Source organism: Mycteria americana, chromosome 2 (genome assembly GCF_035582795.1).
Source record: "Mycteria americana isolate JAX WOST 10 ecotype Jacksonville Zoo and Gardens chromosome 2, USCA_MyAme_1.0, whole genome shotgun sequence".
NCBI lineage: Eukaryota > Metazoa > Chordata > Aves > Ciconiiformes > Ciconiidae > Mycteria > Mycteria americana.
In genome coordinates, this window is record NC_134366.1 from 121,074,433 (window position 1) to 121,091,514 (window position 17,082).

The 17,082-nt window shown below is 42.5% G+C and overlaps 1 protein-coding gene across 3 annotated transcripts in view; it reads left to right on the top strand.

Moving 5' to 3' along the window:
• The window catches only part of DLGAP1 (DLG associated protein 1), a 267,016-nt gene that overhangs the window by 227,092 nt on the left and 22,842 nt on the right, over window positions 1-17,082 (top strand). For all 3 annotated transcript variants that reach the window (XM_075495684.1, XM_075495685.1, XM_075495686.1), the window contains 2 exons: window positions 8,222-8,595; window positions 11,818-11,909. In XM_075495684.1, coding sequence (XP_075351799.1) covers window positions 8,222-8,595; window positions 11,818-11,909 — 466 coding nt within the window. The remainder of the gene's footprint in view (window positions 1-8,221; window positions 8,596-11,817; window positions 11,910-17,082) is intronic.

The window sequence follows — 17,082 nt, forward strand, 5'->3', positions numbered from 1 at the left end:
ATCAAATTCTGTGAGACCGGCTTGATGCCTATGTGTGTAATGATACAGAATTCTGCTTACCCTACCTTAAGTTTATTAAGTATTCAGAAAACCACTGGGAGTAAAAACCAGTAGAAGCTTGTTTTCTTGCTAACAGCAGCAGCAAACAAAGAAGGTACATTTCCAGACTGAGGAAGAGGGAACAACTTTTACAGTCATTTCATTTTTATACAGGAATCACACTTTGAAGTGTCAATACCCCAGCCAAATACTGCCTTTCGAAAGTCAGTTGCAGTGAAGAGCTTAAAAAGAAAATCCTTGCAGTAATGTTGAAAACAGTGATGTCCAACTACATTAATATGTAGCTAGCTTAAATGCTACATGATCAGATTACTCAGAGATAATTGGCTTGCTTAAGTCTCCTGTAGGTTCACAGGTTAGGATCTGGGATTCACAGATTTAGAAGAGGAGAATCCTAATTATTCGCTAGTCCAACCTCCTACATGATAAAAGCTGTGCAATTTCAACCTGCAATTTCTCCATCAAATTCCTGACAAGCTCATCCTAAAATGACTAACTGCTAAACTTGCTTTATCATCAGTCGTCTCCATTGGCACTGTGGGAGGATGAGAGACTGGCAGCAGAGGCTCAGGAAGGACAAAATGCAGTGCTTCTTAATGAACTGCGAAGGAGGGCGCGACCCACAGTCCTTGCTTCAGGAGTAACATGTGGGCTTGGTTCTTACCACACATCTGCCCTGATCTGTCTCCAGGTTTGACAGGATTCAAGTCTCCTATGCATATATACTCCCATGCGTATATACTCATATATACTTAAATACTCCATTTGTAACTGAGGGGAAACCATATATACAAGACTATATTATTATGTCCAGAACCAGTAGTTACAAACTTACATGATAATTTTGAGAAATAGCACCTACAGTAATATGCCCAAACAGAGTGGCAAGCGTGGGCTCCACTTTGGCATGCTCGCTGCACAACTATATGCTGAAAGAGCTGCTGGTATAGTCTGGAAATTAGGTTGTGTATTCGCAGTTCGGGTCAGGTTTCAAGAATCCAGATCCAATTTTGAAATGTAAATAAGAGACACGTTTTCAACTGATGAGCCCAAAGAACTTGCAATGTGCAAGACTTGGAGCTCAAGTCTTTACATTCAACCATTCCTCAGAAGTAAAAAAAAAAAGTGATTAGTTTTTCAGAGTATGCTTGGATTTGAAACTTTTTAAATACATCTTCCTTGCTAAGGCGGCTAGATACTTGCAAAAAGTTCAACCCCTTGTGTTTCTGAAAATCCAGGCTTTGGTTCTTGCACTGTGTTTTTACTTAAATAGCTGCCTACGTATATGTGTCTGTATTTGGTTAGTACAACTCCACATTAAAAAAAAATTGCCCATTTTGTTTTATTAACAGTGTTGCCAGAGGGAAAAAGATGCAAATTCTGGAATTTGAGAGTGCTGCAGTAACACATAACAAAGTGTTATATCAAAGTGCCAGTGAAGTTGCTTCCTGGAAAATATATGGGAAAAGGATCTGATTTCATCAAGCTGCTTATTATTACATTTATTTACTGTTACATGTTCTTGGTCTAAGTGGGATAAACTACCATATTTCACAAGGTTTCCTCTGTTTTCCATAAATGCCTTTTATAAGATGAATGTATGGATATTCAGAAAGCTTAAGAATTTCTTACTATGGTGATTTTATGACATGTAAGTTCAGAAACATAAAATATTTTTAGGTATCCTTTTTTTTATCTAAAATTCTAATGTTTCTTGTTTTCCATAAGTGCTCTGAAAAGGAGGAACCATGAAGAATTTGGTGAAGTACTTCAGTGCAGGAAGTATTTGAATGGTTTGCTAGACTTAGTTTAAGCTATAGATCAGCATTTCCCTGATTTTCTCAGAAAAAAAAATGCTGTACAGATGAAAAGAGAAGATAAATAATTAATATGCTAACTAAAAAAGACCACGCTATATTGTTTTTCTTTTTTCTTTTCATTCTTCTCCAACATGCTTCATTGAACGTAGAGGTTGATGTTCTGTATTAGATACCTTCTACCATGACTGTTTTAAAGCAGTTTGAATCTTCGAAGCTCTCGGAGAGCATCTGTCTGGAACAGACTCACATCATCATCCCTGCAGATCTTGGTGGTGTTTTTCCAGATGCTTTGTTGGTAGCCAGAGTTTAAGGACAAGGCCAAAATAGTTTCACTTCTGTCTTCCTTCTCAGCCAGACTGAATTTCAGTTTGAGCAGCTATTCATATGTCATCTGTGGGTATGTAACTTCATCATGCCACATGGGCCAATGGCCAGGATTGAACCCATCTGTAAAGCACCATCTCCACAGGTACAATGCAGTTTGATCTCATGGAGACAGCTGCTGGCAAGGGAATGGCAGAAGCAAATGCTACTGCTGTCCCCTCCAACTGCTCACTCCAGGTAAAAAGGCAAGGCAGTTCATATGCATTAACTGAAATTAAATCTAGGGTTTGCACGTGGTAGTATTCTTACTTATTTTATCTCTGTCTTCAGAAAAGATAAAGCCAAGTCCTAATTGCTTGACACCAGTAAAGATCACAGTTTTTAGGAGTAAAGCATTATAAGCCATCCTAGTAACGATCCACTTTGGGTAATGACTTTCAGTTCATGTGAAATCTTTTTTCCAGAGTTTCAGTTGTTTATAGACTTCTTGGCTTTGAGGCCAAATGAGTGGAATTGCTAAGTTGTGTGCTGTTAACGTACTGGTAATTCTTATGTATAGAGAAGTTCAGCTATGCCTATAGAGTAGAAGGAGTGAAGTGGGTCTCATAGGAAGCCTACATGCACTGAATTTTGTCTGTGCATCCATAATTTGTGGTGATAGCCTAGTGATAAACTGCACTTAGCAGACACCTTTGACTGTCTCACCTGTTCTCTGTACACTAATTCCGCTTCCCTGGGATAGCCATTAAACCTCTGACTGGTATCAGCAGCTTCCAGCAGCAGACATTAAAAGAAAAAAAAAATCTGCTGGAGAAATATTCACCTGCCATCCACTGACTATGCACGTGCAGATTTTCTAACTCAATCCATTTGAGGTGCAGGATGAGCCATATTTAGTCTCACTCCTCTCTTAGGTTTCAGGAGGTCCTTCACTGTACCCAGCTGGGAAGCTGGAGCACCCTACTTGCAAACAAAAATTTCCAGATTTATGAAAAGGTCACCAGCACCGTCTTTTAGACCTCAGAGTACACAGATATTAAATCTTAACACTGTGGTACTATTGTGTGCAGTAAAGATAATTTAGATACTTTGTATAGATTTCTGCAGGATTTTACTTATCAGTTATGCCTGTTTCCAAATCCAGTGTAGCTTAGGCTTTTGTCGGATAAGATATCTGGCTTCGCAGTGGTGGAAGTACAGAAAAAGCATGGCCTTGGCAGAACCATGAGGATGGCGTGGTACAGAGATTTCAGTAGTTCTCATTTGGGATAATGACATCCATAACTCACTCTGGCATTATTCCCTTGGGCAGTTTAGAACTTCTTATGAAAATCTTTATTTCAGTTTTTTAATACTAAATCTCTGCATCCTCAGAAGCCATCTGCTATATGAAAACAGTTTTTTATTAAGAAAATGCATGCTCTGTTTTCGTACCAATTTTTTGCATATAAAAATAGCAATACGAGATCTGAAACCCCTTTTCCAAGCATTCTCCCCCAAACCTCAACAAAGCAAGAAAATAAGTGCATAGTAAAGAGAATAACAGCTCTGTTTGAGTCTAACACGCCAAATCAAGCACCGCACCTTTGTGTGGGGAGCTCGGGGGCTGCAGTTGTGTGTTGCAAGGCCTGCGTGTTTTGTGTTGCAGTTGTGTGAGACGCAAGGGCACTGCTGTGAACGCACCTGTGTAACAGACAGTAAATCAGAAGACTGAGGTCCATCTGTGCGGGGGCGTAGGAACTCCTGCCTTGTACCTTAATACTTAGTTGTGCACAAGTTGTGTCCTTTGCTGCTCCTTTCAAACTGTGGAATTAGTCCTTTCTCTCAAGAGAAACACTATTATTTTAATTAACTTTAAATTTGCACTTTCATTTATTCTTGTATTTGTTAACCGAGCTTATATGAGACTGCCAAATTAGAAAGATATTGCTTACATATCTCATCACTTGAACTGTTCAAAGTACTGCATGAATTTTGATCTCTTCACAAATATTAATTTGCCTTGGGGTTCTCCTGGGCACCCATTCACTGAGCTAAAAATCTGTGTTTGCGTGCTGATGTTTGTTCCTGAGGGCTCATCTCCCTAGTGAGCATGTTTAAACAACCGAAGTGCTCTTACAATGAAACATTCAAATTCAAGCCTTTATTATTATGCAATCTGGGATTATTTTTTTTATCATTAGACTTCCTTCTGAACTGGGTGGTTGACACTCCCTGTTCCAAATTCCTGTCCCATGAGCTAGTTGTTTGGAAATACTGGCTAGGAGGACAAACATCAGGACTTTTTTTTTTGATCTGGAGAAAGTGCTTTTTCACTAGGTATTTGGGATTAAACTGTAACTCAAAGGCAGGCCACAGAAATAAGATAAAGATCAAAACGAAAAGGAGAGCATTGCTTAGTCGATTGATACAGCTGGAAACGGTGGGCCTGATTCAAGGTGCTTTGGGAGTCAGAGGATTCTTGCACATGACTTAACTAGTTTCTGGATTAAACCTTGTATATGCCCTAGGAGAGGAATGTATACCTGCTCCAGCAGCATGTGTGCTCTGGAAAATAATATGAAAAGCTTCTCTATATTGTGACAAACTGAGGGCACGTTTGCTATTCAGAAAATTATATTTCTGATTAACTCCATGTCTAAACAATTTTAATGAAAAATGAGACTACTTTGACTTGACCCTCCAGTCAGATCAGTTTCCGTACAGAACTTCGCTCCTTGATCCGTGTCCAAGAACGTATTTATCAGGGAATTTATACAGCCCTTTAAATTCACTTCCTGATGTGAATTAAACTAACTTTGATGTGCAAAACCCTTTGAAAGTCCCCTGTGTGTGAAGTGAGGATTTCTCCATCTTTTTCACGCATCCCATGATCCTGTAATCTTCCCCCTCAGAGTCCTCCTGCCGGGCAGTCCATCTCTGCTGCGGGAGAGCTGGATGGATGAGCTTCCCCTTTGCCCACGGGGACAGAATGCAACGTGATGTGCTCTTACCACACCGACTGAACCCTCAGACTCTCTTGGCTGCACAAGGAGAGCGCCAGGCTTTTGCCACTTTTCTTGGGGAGTGCTCGTTTTGTTTTTCAAGCACCTTAGCATGTAAAATACTGTAGCCACTTGAAAAGCCAGCAGATCCTTCAGGTTGCCATGTCACAAGTTGCCAGGTTCTTGAAAGTGCCCGGAGAAAAACCGATGCGCCGAATCCCTTTCGTTATTGTGCTTCAGCCGTTTGGAGGGCTCAGCCAGCTACGACATTTAGAGCGCAGCTGCCTCGGATGGCGGCGGCGGCCCCAGCATTGTTTTGTTGTCGTTTCTGCAGAGGAGCGGCGGGAGCTTACATCATTTCCAGTAATGAAGTGCCTGGGGTTCTTTTATGACTTGCACACTCCACTTCTCCGGAGCTGTACAGTATGTGCTGCGTGACTCCAGGAAACTGAGGATTTGTTTTGACTTGCTAAAAGAACATTTGCTGTTTCTCTTTACAATTTCACCGTATGACTTGTCAGTTCTCTCCCCCTCTTAAGAATAACTTCAGATTTAATTAGCTGAGTGCAAACATCTTTCATTGCAGCGTGGATTAGACTCCTCATTGACTCCATTTACCAACAGAATGAAAGACATCTTAATCAGGCGTTTCTGTATTTGTACTGCTGTGTCCAGAGTGCCCGCCTGGTAGCTGTCGATAGACAGTTGCTGTTGACTCTCTTTCTAGAGGGGGGTGACCACTGATGTGGGGACCAGTCTTGTTAAGGCTTGCTTTTTATTTTTGAAGCTCTCTCTCCTACCTAAGAGCACTTTTCAAGTGTGTTTCGTTAGAATTTCCCTATCTGCCCTGTAGGAAAAATGATACTTACGTGCCTTGCTGGGATGTCCTGAAGGTGCTGGCATCTCCCCAGGAGTTCCACAATGACCCTGCCTAGCATATTTTAAATGGGGCAATTCATACTTTGCTGAATTGCAAGGTAGCATTGCACACAAACCTCTATTAGACAAGTTTGGCACAGGCTTCCCAAAGCATTACCTGGATACACACGTGTGTATGTGCATATTCTTCAGTGGTGAATTTCAGTTTGCATTTCCACCACTCAGAGAACATTCTCCAGACCATGAACCACCTGGGTCGTTTCTGGGATATCATCACCCAAGCAGCAGCCTCCACAGTTCACCGTAAGTCCCAGAGTAAATGTTTGTGCTGCAGCAACAGCAGCTGATTTATCTGAACGTGCACAGTTGCAACAAATGCTTTTTGGCAGCATCAAAACCGATGAAGAACAGCACAAAATTCACAATCCCCTTAGTAAAATTGTCATCCTTTCTGTTAGTTCCAGACATTGGTCTTGTCATAAGCACTTTAAAAAACACCTTTAACTCCCATCGACGATTCACTTTCCCAGAGTTAAAATTTGACAAGTTCATTTTTAGCCATCTCTTCTCTCAAAGATGCTGTGGTTTCTGTTTTATTCTTCAGAAGTGAATCATAGTTTCAAAACCCTCACTACCTTAGTGAAACACTCTTTTTCCATTAGCATTCAACGTGTTTAACATGGGTTCAGACATGTTATCAGAAACTTATACTAGAGTCCTTAAAAAAAAATCCCGTGTGATTTCATGCCCTGGAAACACCTTTTACACTGTAACTGTTCCTACAGCTATCAGGAGATATGAGGCATATGGATCTGAGCTAGTCAAATTAATACCATAATGGCTTCTGGCTCAACAAGCACGTACAGTGCAAACAGAGAGCAGAACAGCTGTAGTAGAGTTACCTTTTATGTGGGTGGCGTAGACGTCTGCCAATTAAAATGATCTGATGAATCATTTCTTGCCATATGATTACTGTTAATAAGAATTTATATTAACATGTTTGTGTCTGAACTTTGCGCAGGTTCATGCCTGTATTTATTTTCTTAAAAAATAGAGCATATCATGATTGTTTTTTGTTCTTAATGGACTTTCTTTCCTCATTTGAAAGCATTCCAGGACTTCAGTAATGCAGAGCTGCCAGCTATCCCTTAAAGGAAGATGTTTTTATCTCCATGTAGTGCTTTCTGCATGTAATTCTGTAAACACAGGCCAATAGTTTTTAACCTGGGAACCTCAAGCTAATCTTCTAAATCCATGTAGAAGCACTTACAAAGAGAGCATTGCCTTCAAAATATGAAAACAGGAGTCCTCATAAACTTTTATTAAAGCCTCTGTAGTTGCAAACATTTATACTAACACTTTCCTTTAAGTAGTCCCACTGACTGACAGGCTTTAGCCATTGACTTCATTACGCTAACTCCCTGTGTGTAAAATTAAGCATTTTTTTTCCAGAACTGATATGTTATCTTTATGATGAGAAATGTAGGTGTGGCAAGATGTTGTTTTAAATATGTCCACAGCAGCTTACAAAGTATTTCAAAGTATTTGAGAACTCTGTGCAACAAGTGAGACATTTTACAGTAAGAAATACACAAGTCCAGGTATGGTAAGTGTTAACACTTTGACCTAGGATGGTTTGGCGATCTCCTTCTGATCAGAAAAATGTAGTTAAAATTCTACATAAGCTTGGTAAATACAGTAGGACAGGGTAGAGAGACAGAAAACACTTGCAATAAAACTGCATGAAGTACAGTTTAGCTGGGATAAGTGGTTGGAGACTCGTCATCCTTGTGAATCTTGTTTGGAAGCCATGAGCAGAACAAACATTTTGGTGGAAGGACTTGTTCCCGTGGGACTTAGAACAGTTAGCAGAAAATATACTGGAGAAAACAATCCTGAAAAGACTAAGGAGGAACTTGGCAGATAGATAATTTCTTTTCCTCTACTGGCAATTCTGCCACTCACATCAGTAGGAACAGAGGACACTGATAAGCGAGGTATTTCCATGGCACTTACATTGGAGCTTTTGGGGTCTCTTTGGCTAACAGCATCCTCCGTCTGCTCAGTCCATGCTCACTGATGCTTTGAGATCATATTTGCATCCATTTTCCCTGCAGCATCAATAAATCAAGAACTCTCATATGTATTTTCCAGTGTCATCCTGCATTACTACCTATAAGAAGACACCACCTCCAGTCCCACCAAGAACTACCACCAAACCGTTTATTTCCATCACAGCCCAGAGCAGCACAGAGTCTGCCCAAGACGCATATATGGATGGGCATGGACAGAGGGGAGATATCATCAGTCAGTCTGGACTTAGCAACTCCACGGAGAGCTTGGACAGTATGAAGGCACTAACAGCTGCTATTGAAGCTGCCAATGCACAGATCCATGGCCCTGCAAGTCAACATGTAGGGAACAATACTGCCACCGTCACCACCACCACAACCATTGCCACCGTTGCAGTAGAAGATAGAAAGAAGGACCACTTCAAGAAAAACAGATGCTTATCTATTGGAATACAGGTATGGTGTGGGATGTGGGTTATATGCCTGCCATTGTTTTGGATTTCTACATTTGTTTTACCGCTCATCATGCAATGTTTTGTGTGTTTTTCTTCTTTTCCTGACAGGTACCTAAGTAGAAATTGCAGCAGCATAATCATTCCACATGGTGCTAATGATGTTTTACTAATTTATCGTAAAAACATCAGATGCGAGGATTTGTTTAAGTCTCCTTGCTGCTTGTTATTCAGCTCTGTTAAATTACACACATGAGCACTAATCTATGAATCATAACACAGAGGGGGTCAGAAAGGCATGAATTAAATCATTGAAAGGGAATGTGTAAAACAATGATTTACATTACACTATCACCCAAAAAATATTTTCATCCAGCCTCACTGAATTAATTGTCACTGCTTATTCATGCATTTCATAATGACTGGTAGCCGCTTGAATGAGGCAGCATTGTTCCTATCTCAGCCTCAAGTGCAGAGCCTAAGTTCCTTCTGATTTGCCCTTGTTAAAGAAAATTACATTTTGTTACCTCTACTGGAATGAAACAAGAAAACTAACCCTGCCAAAGTTCACTCCTATTTACAGGAAGGAGAAGAGCAAATAAACTAAACCAATTTAATCTACTTTCTTAATTAAACTTTCCCATGCCCCCCCCCAAAGAATGTGCATAGGACTCCAACTATCTGCTTGCAGGATTAGCTTTTGCAACAAAGTACTTGAACTTACAATCAACTGAGAATCAACACAAGTTTGGAAGGGAGATGAATCCCAAGCAAATAGAATAGCAATCCACAGCTTATCGGCCTTCACAAGAAGACACGATTTTTTTTTTTGCAGATGGAGGTTGTAAGCACAGCACTATGTGCCTGGACAGGCTTATCTGATTAGCAAAGCCTAAGAATTTACCGTGAAATCTCTGCATCAGCCTGATGAGATGAGATGAGAGGTGCTGTGTAGAAGTATGCCATCCCAGGGGCAGCTTCTGCAGAAGCTGTGACTTTTTGCTTCTTCTTGGAAGGGCAATAATTACTATTGCCTCTGGGTTCAGTTTACTGCCTTTGCTGTAGCCTTTTGCTGCTTCACAGCCATTTGTTTTGGGTATATTCTGAAAGAAGGGCTGATGTTCAGTGTTAAACACAGGAGCAAGATCCAGGTGGGACAGGGATAGAGGAAAGTTCTTCTATTACTTATTCCCATACCCAGCCAAGCCTAAGGTGCCATTTTATTGTTTCAATCCCTCATTTCACGGAGCAAAGCAACGATGACTCCTTATCAGGCAAACACCCTGCAAAGTGTTTAGGAAGAAATTCCATGTTTGCAGAAGCCAAAACGAACAATGGTAATATGAATCGTGGCTCTTGAGACACCATCTCCCCACTGTCTCTTCTTAAGGTGGTGCTACTGCAATAACAAATGCTGCTTTTGAGACGTATAGGGGCCTCAGTTTCCTGAGATCTGAGGAAACCAGAGCCTCAAATGCTGTTCAAAGCTTTGAAAATCTCCCATAAAATTTTGAGATTTACAGATGACCAGCATAATCATATGTGGAAGCTGCCTGGGGATGGTCCGTGAGGAGCTGCCAGGGTAGGTTTTGTGTACAAACCAACGGAGATGCCTAAAGAAGGGATTACATGAAGCAAAACCTTCAGCAGTAATATAGCCTTACAGGATTCTTGCCCATGCACCGTGTCACCCTCCCAGCTGTGCCCATCTATGAGATTTTTAGAGTCAGATAGGCTTCACAAATAAAAGAAAACTACTTTACCAGTCTGCTGTCTGGCCCATTTTGCAGCATCATTGCACAAGCAGTCAGGCTGGTACAGCTGAAGGGGTAGTGTGGGAGTGGAAATACCGTAAGACTGACATTGCTGCCAGAAATTACTTCTCTTAGAGACAACTGCCCTAAAATAGGTAGGTAGGCTGTCCGCCCTCTGACTGACAGTATGAAGTCAGTCTCTCTCCACTGACTGTAAAGGGAGCCTAGTTTAGGCTTAGACTAAACTCAGACCAGATATACACCTTACTTCTATTGGTGCCCATCTCTGTAAAGCGGGGCAAGCTGCTTTAGCCAGAGGCATTGGTTTGCTTCCTCCTCTAACAAATAAACCTAATGTGCACTTGTGATGAACCTCCGTGCGTGTCCTCCACACCCCTCAGTCACTCTTAGGACACCATAAGCCTTTGCTGTAAATCTGTTTAGCAAACAAACTAAAGCAAAGCAAAGAAAAACTCTTCCATCAAAAGGTTGTTTCTCTGTCAGTTATGGGATTTAAGGCGTAGTTATCTCCCCAAAAGCCTCAGTATCAGGTAAGTACCCTACTTCACTGAACAGCTCTGTAACTCCCATCCCTCCTTGAGCACTTTTCCTGCATAGGCTGTTAAATTGGCTCTCAACAACAAGCTCATTTACTGGTGGAACAGATGCTAACTACAGCTGGAGATTTCATACACCCGGGATCAGAGTAGATCCACGGGTCACTTCGTAACACTGCTGTGGACCAAAAATTCTGTGTGCCAGAAATCTTTTTTCTTGTATGACTAACAATGTCATATATAGAGTTGGGAATTAACAGCTATACTGATTGGACCAGAAGTTTGTGATTTTGCTCAAAGACACATCTATGGTTAAATTTTAACTTAATACCATTGGTATAAATTTCCTCACAGCGATGGAGAGGTGGTATAAAGTTCCTGCCTGTGTTCCTGGGGACCACCTGTTTGCATGATGAAGCAGTAAAGTAAATGCATTCCAAGAGCTGCATCTGCTTTCTTTAAATCTTATCTGTACAGTGCTCTGATTCAGGGCACTAATATTTAAACAAAATAAACACATAATTTTGACGTGAGTTCACATATGCATGCACATACAGACTAACAGGTAAAATGAAACAAATGGTGGAGCGCAGCAAGTGGCGTTACAGCTGCTCAGAGATTTGCTCTGGCAAATCTGAGCATCCAGCCTCCATAAAATACTGGATAAACTCCATCTGCATTTTGCAGGCCAAATGCTGTCTTACCAGAAATGCCTTATAGATTAACAAAAATGATGAATATTCACTAATAACATCAGAAATGGGCGCAGCACAGATAAACTATCTGATGATGAAGGTACTTATGGTACAAGCTGTATGTGCATACACTTAGTAGTTATCATGCATAGAAATTGTAAGTAGCTGGGTGATATCTCTGCTCAAATACATTCTAATTAGCTGGTTAATTTTTTTTAAGGTTGATGGTGCTGAAGAATCCACCAAATCAGGGGAAAATAAAGCAACCAGTAAGTTCCAGTCCATAGGAGTTCAAGTAGAGGAGGAGAAGTGGTGAGTAAAAGTTAATACTGTTTTTCTAAAGTAAATAATTATGCCACAACTAATTTTTAAGAGCCCTAGTTCCTGCACGCATGACCATATAACCTGCTTCCTGGATGAATTGTTAGATCACCCAGCTGAAAAGCCGAGTCTTATAAATGCTGTAGCTCTTATTTCTCAGAGGGGAATTTTCAGGACCAGTGGGAGAACTGGAAGAGAAGTGCCACATATTTTGAAGGTCAATATACTTTTAATAAGCTCTTTTTCCCCAGAAAATCTACCTAAACAGTGGAAGGTGATGCAGCTGGAATATTAGTTTCAGGATGGCTGCAGCAGCATAGCATTGATGGGGAAATTTACCTTGGTTTTCAGCAGAATAATTTCAGCTACATGGAGCAGCGCAGTGGCAGAGCCAACCTGATTGCTTTTGCTTAGGTATCTCACCCAGACATCTCCGCATTACAACTGCTCCCTTGCAAAAAATTGTTGAGATTAAAAAGCAAGCCTGTAAAACTCAGTTCTCTCTCTAATTTGCAGTGTAACCTGAATTAGTAAGCAAATATGCTCCAGTAAAAATGAAAAAAAAAAAAATCTAGAGTAGTTGATGTCTTCAAGGGTTATGTTTCTTTTGGATGACAAATTGCGGTTACATTGCAGGGCAGCATAACTGTGCATGGCACTTTCGAGACACATAAAGTTTCTGTTTGCTTGACCACATCTGCAAACCCTAATTCCTCCCCAAATCTGGACTCAGTGGCTGAAGAGAAGCCAGACTCTCCCCTCGCCTCTGAGCATGCAGGCCTACCCATTGCTGCCGCGGCTCCAAGCACCCACCCAAGTCTTTGTTCATTTTTCGCAAGCCGTTTGGGCACAGCATAACTTTGGGGTCCTGGAGCCATTTTGTTGATAACTCCCTGTACCACAGCGTAGGAGAAGCCTCGGGCCAGTATCGCTTGTCGGTGAGGGAAGAGTCGCCCTTGCAATCTCTCCAGAGAAAACCTGGGTGCAGGAAATCTCAGCTGACAAAATGAGGGCCCTCTGCCCTCCTCTGGCCCGCCGACTGCAGTAGTGAGTAGAGATGTCCATTTTCACACAGGTTTTTTCCTACGTCTGCTAAAAATACTCAAAAATAACACGTTATCTACACCATTTTCAATTCAACAAAATCTCCCCATAAAGTAGCAGAGTATTTTCCTGTGGTTTTAAAAGGCTACAGTGATTTCAGCAAAAAGAAATGTGACTTTGCAATGACCCTGCTAGGCTGTTACCAAGTTCCTCATTAACCTGCTAAAACATCTCTTGCTGGCAGACATTTCTTTATGTGTTAGACCTTAGCCCCATTTACCCACAACTCTTCCAGCACTAGATAAATGAGCACATTAGAATAGATGCCGAAGGACCATTTCCCTTCAGCCTGAGCACAAAGGAAATAACTACCCCAGAAGCCCAACCCTCCCCCCCGCTCCAAAAATAAAAAAAAAAAAAAACCCAAACCCAAAACAGAAAAGCAAAGCAAGAAAGAAATGGCTGTTTGTAAATACCTTACTTCCAAAGTCCTCTTTCTATTGCAGTTTTTATTGCTCCAGAGAAAAAGGTAAGGTTTGCCTGTGAGGGTCTGCCCTGAGAAAGCAGTATTTCTGCATTACCTACTGACAGCTGTGTTTGGGGGTTTCCTTGCTGATGAGGTTGCTGCTGTTCGGAGCAGACTGGCAAACAGCAATCTATCATGGACTTTCAGAAGTGAACTGGCTGATAAAGGACAGCCCCTAATCCTTAGAAAATGAGTGCACTCAAGACACAAAGGGCTTATCATCACAGTTTGGCACTCATATCCCTTTTTTTTTTAACACAGCAGTGCACAATGTATTGATTATCTGTTACAGGAATAGAATTGTAAATACATTGCATTCTTCCCTGCCCCTGCACCATAACATCTGCAGAGTCTCAGAAAAGCCCTTTAAGTTGCATCTTTGACAAACGAATGTTTCTAAAAATCTTCCAGGCTTCAGAAATATTAAATAAATATAAAAGAAGAAGAGAAGCATGACACAGCAAAGAGGATAAATACAGTAAATTGATCATGTTTCCATGCCAGTCTAAGCTATTAAGTGCAGTTATAAAACAAGAAAGCTCTTTGCTTAATGCACCAAAAGCCTACCAGACAAAATTTGTTTCGCTCTTCTTTGCTTCCTGCTCTTTCCTCCCCCTTTCCCTCACCTCATATGACTGTCATTCTCACACTAAGGAGTCTTACCTCCTCATGTCCTTTTAAATATTCCTGCTTCTGTGCTTGGACCAAGTAAGCAAAAGATTTTGCCTCCGTTTCTTGATCTAAGTAGCTCAAAAACAGAGCATCTTCAGAGGACAGCTCTATCTCTTCCATCTTCCATCTTGACTCAGACCTTTCATTAGCCCTTCACTCTCTGTAACCTGGGCTTCCTGCCAAGACAAATGACTCTGAGTCCTCCTCCTCTTGTACTGCTCAAAGGATAAATGTGCCTACCGCTACCTGACCATATTACAACTGGATCTATCACTGCTATTCATCTTATACTCAGTTCTTCATGCTGCCTGCCCTCAATAATCTTTTTCGTACCCATTCCCTAAGTGCAGCTCTACAATTCCTAGCATTTATATGGAGTACCTCTGTCCAGTCCTTCTCGTGGAAAAAAACTGGTATGCATTTCTTTCAATGGTAACCTCATGATCTTCCTGCTCTTACTCTTTTATCTCTCACCTGATCTCCCCCATGATGCTAACAAAGCCCCAGCCAAAATGTTCTTCCCCTTTCCTCACATGACTCACCCCTTGCAGGGCAATTTTGAAACACGTATCTCATGAAGCTGATCAGTGCAATCTCAGGGCATTTCCATTTCTGTCCATTTCTGTCGTTTCTCTCTACCTGCGACTTCTTCTTGACCTCAAGGGACCACCTTCCATTCCTCACTTACAAAAGATAATTGAGTTCTTGGAAGTCAACCAGTTCTACTGAACCAGAAAAGAAGAAGTCATATATTGTGCCAGGCCAATTAGCACACATTCTTATTGAACAAGGGACTCCCAGTCCCATAGCTCTGTAATCACTTTTAGTCTCTCTTGCATTTTACCTTGTCTGCCCCAAGATCTCCTTCTGTTACACCCTCACCCCCAAAAGTGTCTTGCTCATTGCTCCTAGTCATATCATCAGCTGGTAATTGTACTTGGTTTGCCATCACAAAAATTTATCAATACTGAAACAACAGTAGTTTCTGAAGTAAGAACACTGCCATGGGAGACTAAGACCATAGACATATGGTCCTTCTCCATTTTCTCTGGCTTCTGTGGGGCCAGGGAAGGCTCCCCCACCTCTTAGTGTGGTATAAACTGTGGTTCACCACACCGTACCTCTTGGTGTGGTATAAAGTAAAATGATTTGAAATGGTGGTGGGGTAACATAAAAAAAAGAAAACCAAAAAACCAACCAAAAATACTCTCCTGTCTCTTCAAGGAAAAAAGCCCCACATCTTTGGCTTTTGTTACTATAAAAAGCCATATTTTTCTCTTTTTTTCATTTAGGTTATTGGGTTTGGTCCCTTACTGTCCTGACAAAATATACTCAGGTTTTAGGGTCTTCCCTGCAAAGCAAGCCAGTCAGGTAGTGAAGTTTGAGGTACGCTCTACCTCAAACTTCTTAACTCTCCAGTCTTTAGGACAGGACCTTCAAATCTGCATTTTGAGAAAGCTGATCTGGGACTGGTATTTCCCTGGCTTTTGTCTGCAGCATTTTCTAGCTATCTGTGTTCTCCACAGTGGAAGCCATTCCACTGAGAAGTTCTGAAGGTGGTAGATGCCCCATCCCTGGAAACATTCAAGGTCAGGCTGGACAGGGCTCTGAGCAACCTGATCTAGTTGAAAATGTCCCTGCTCATTGCAGGGGGATTGGACTAGATGGCCTTTGAAGGTTCCTGCCAACTCAAACCACTCTATGATTCTATGAGTCTATAATTCTAACCTGGCTGCAAGTGACTGAGCTGGTATTCAGAAGAGAGACACAGTTTCAAAAACAAGGCTTCATAATATTCCCTGTTTAAAGCTAAGGGCCCTGACCTGGCCTCGTGTGCTAGGCCTCGACAAAGTGTTGCTCCCTCTTGTTCCAGCTATTCTCCCCAGTACTGCCCAGTGTCACAAGGCAAAGGTTAGAACAGGTTTATTTGAAGGTGAGAGATCCCAGGAACACTCTGATCCTCTGTCTTCTGCAAACTGCTGGTGAGAGACGTGCCCAGCACAGGGTGCGTATTCGCCGAGGATGGTCTCTGTAGCATGACCTCCTCCCTGCGCTGCTGTGCTACTCGCAGACTGGAAAGGGCAGGGTAGGTACCCCATGAATGTCTGGGGGGCAGCAGGGCAGTGCAGGACGGGGAGGAAGAGCCCAAGCAGCACTTGAAGCTCCACCATGTTTCAAGGAAGACTGATGGATGGAGATTAATTGATTGATTGACGGCTGGGAGACACGCTCCGGCAGGCTGCACTAAGGCCTCGGCTTCCCGCCTACAGCATACCTGACCACTGCCAAGGAGCTGGGCCCACGCCGATAGAGCCTTGGGTGGGGCCAGACCCTCTCAGTGTGACGGGCTTCCTTCTTCAAGCATAGCCTAGGATCCGCATTGCAGTACCCAGCTAGGTCTGCTGGAATTGGATCGACCTCCTTGGGCTCCTCCTGATCTTCCAGTGGGTCGACCTCCACTGGCTCTGTGCCGTGCTCAGAGTCACCAGACTCTTTGGGTCGCCAACCAAAGAGTCCCCAGATGTCCTCTTTGGTTCGGCCGATCTTATAGTTGCCCTTCGACTTCATTTGGCAGCTTCACTGGGCATTGGGGCGCAGCACCCAGAGGCTGGCAATCGCTGCCTGAGGCTTCCCGCTCCTTTCCTGCTCCGATTGCCAGCGCTGCAGGCATGAGCAGCTCGGCGGGTGGTGGCCAGGGGCAGGGCTGCCATTTTACGGGGTGGGGATCAATGGGCAGTGAGGAGGTGGCGTGTGACACCAGGAGGCCATTGTGATGGTGGCCCAAGCACATGGCTGACCATGGGTCCCTTTGGCTGAGGGGCCTCTGGCCTGAAAGAGGCCCTGCCTGGGAAGAGCAGCGTGCCTGGGGCTGAGGGTGCTCTGTCCCACCCAGGGTGCCCAGTCCCACCCTGGTGGGATCCA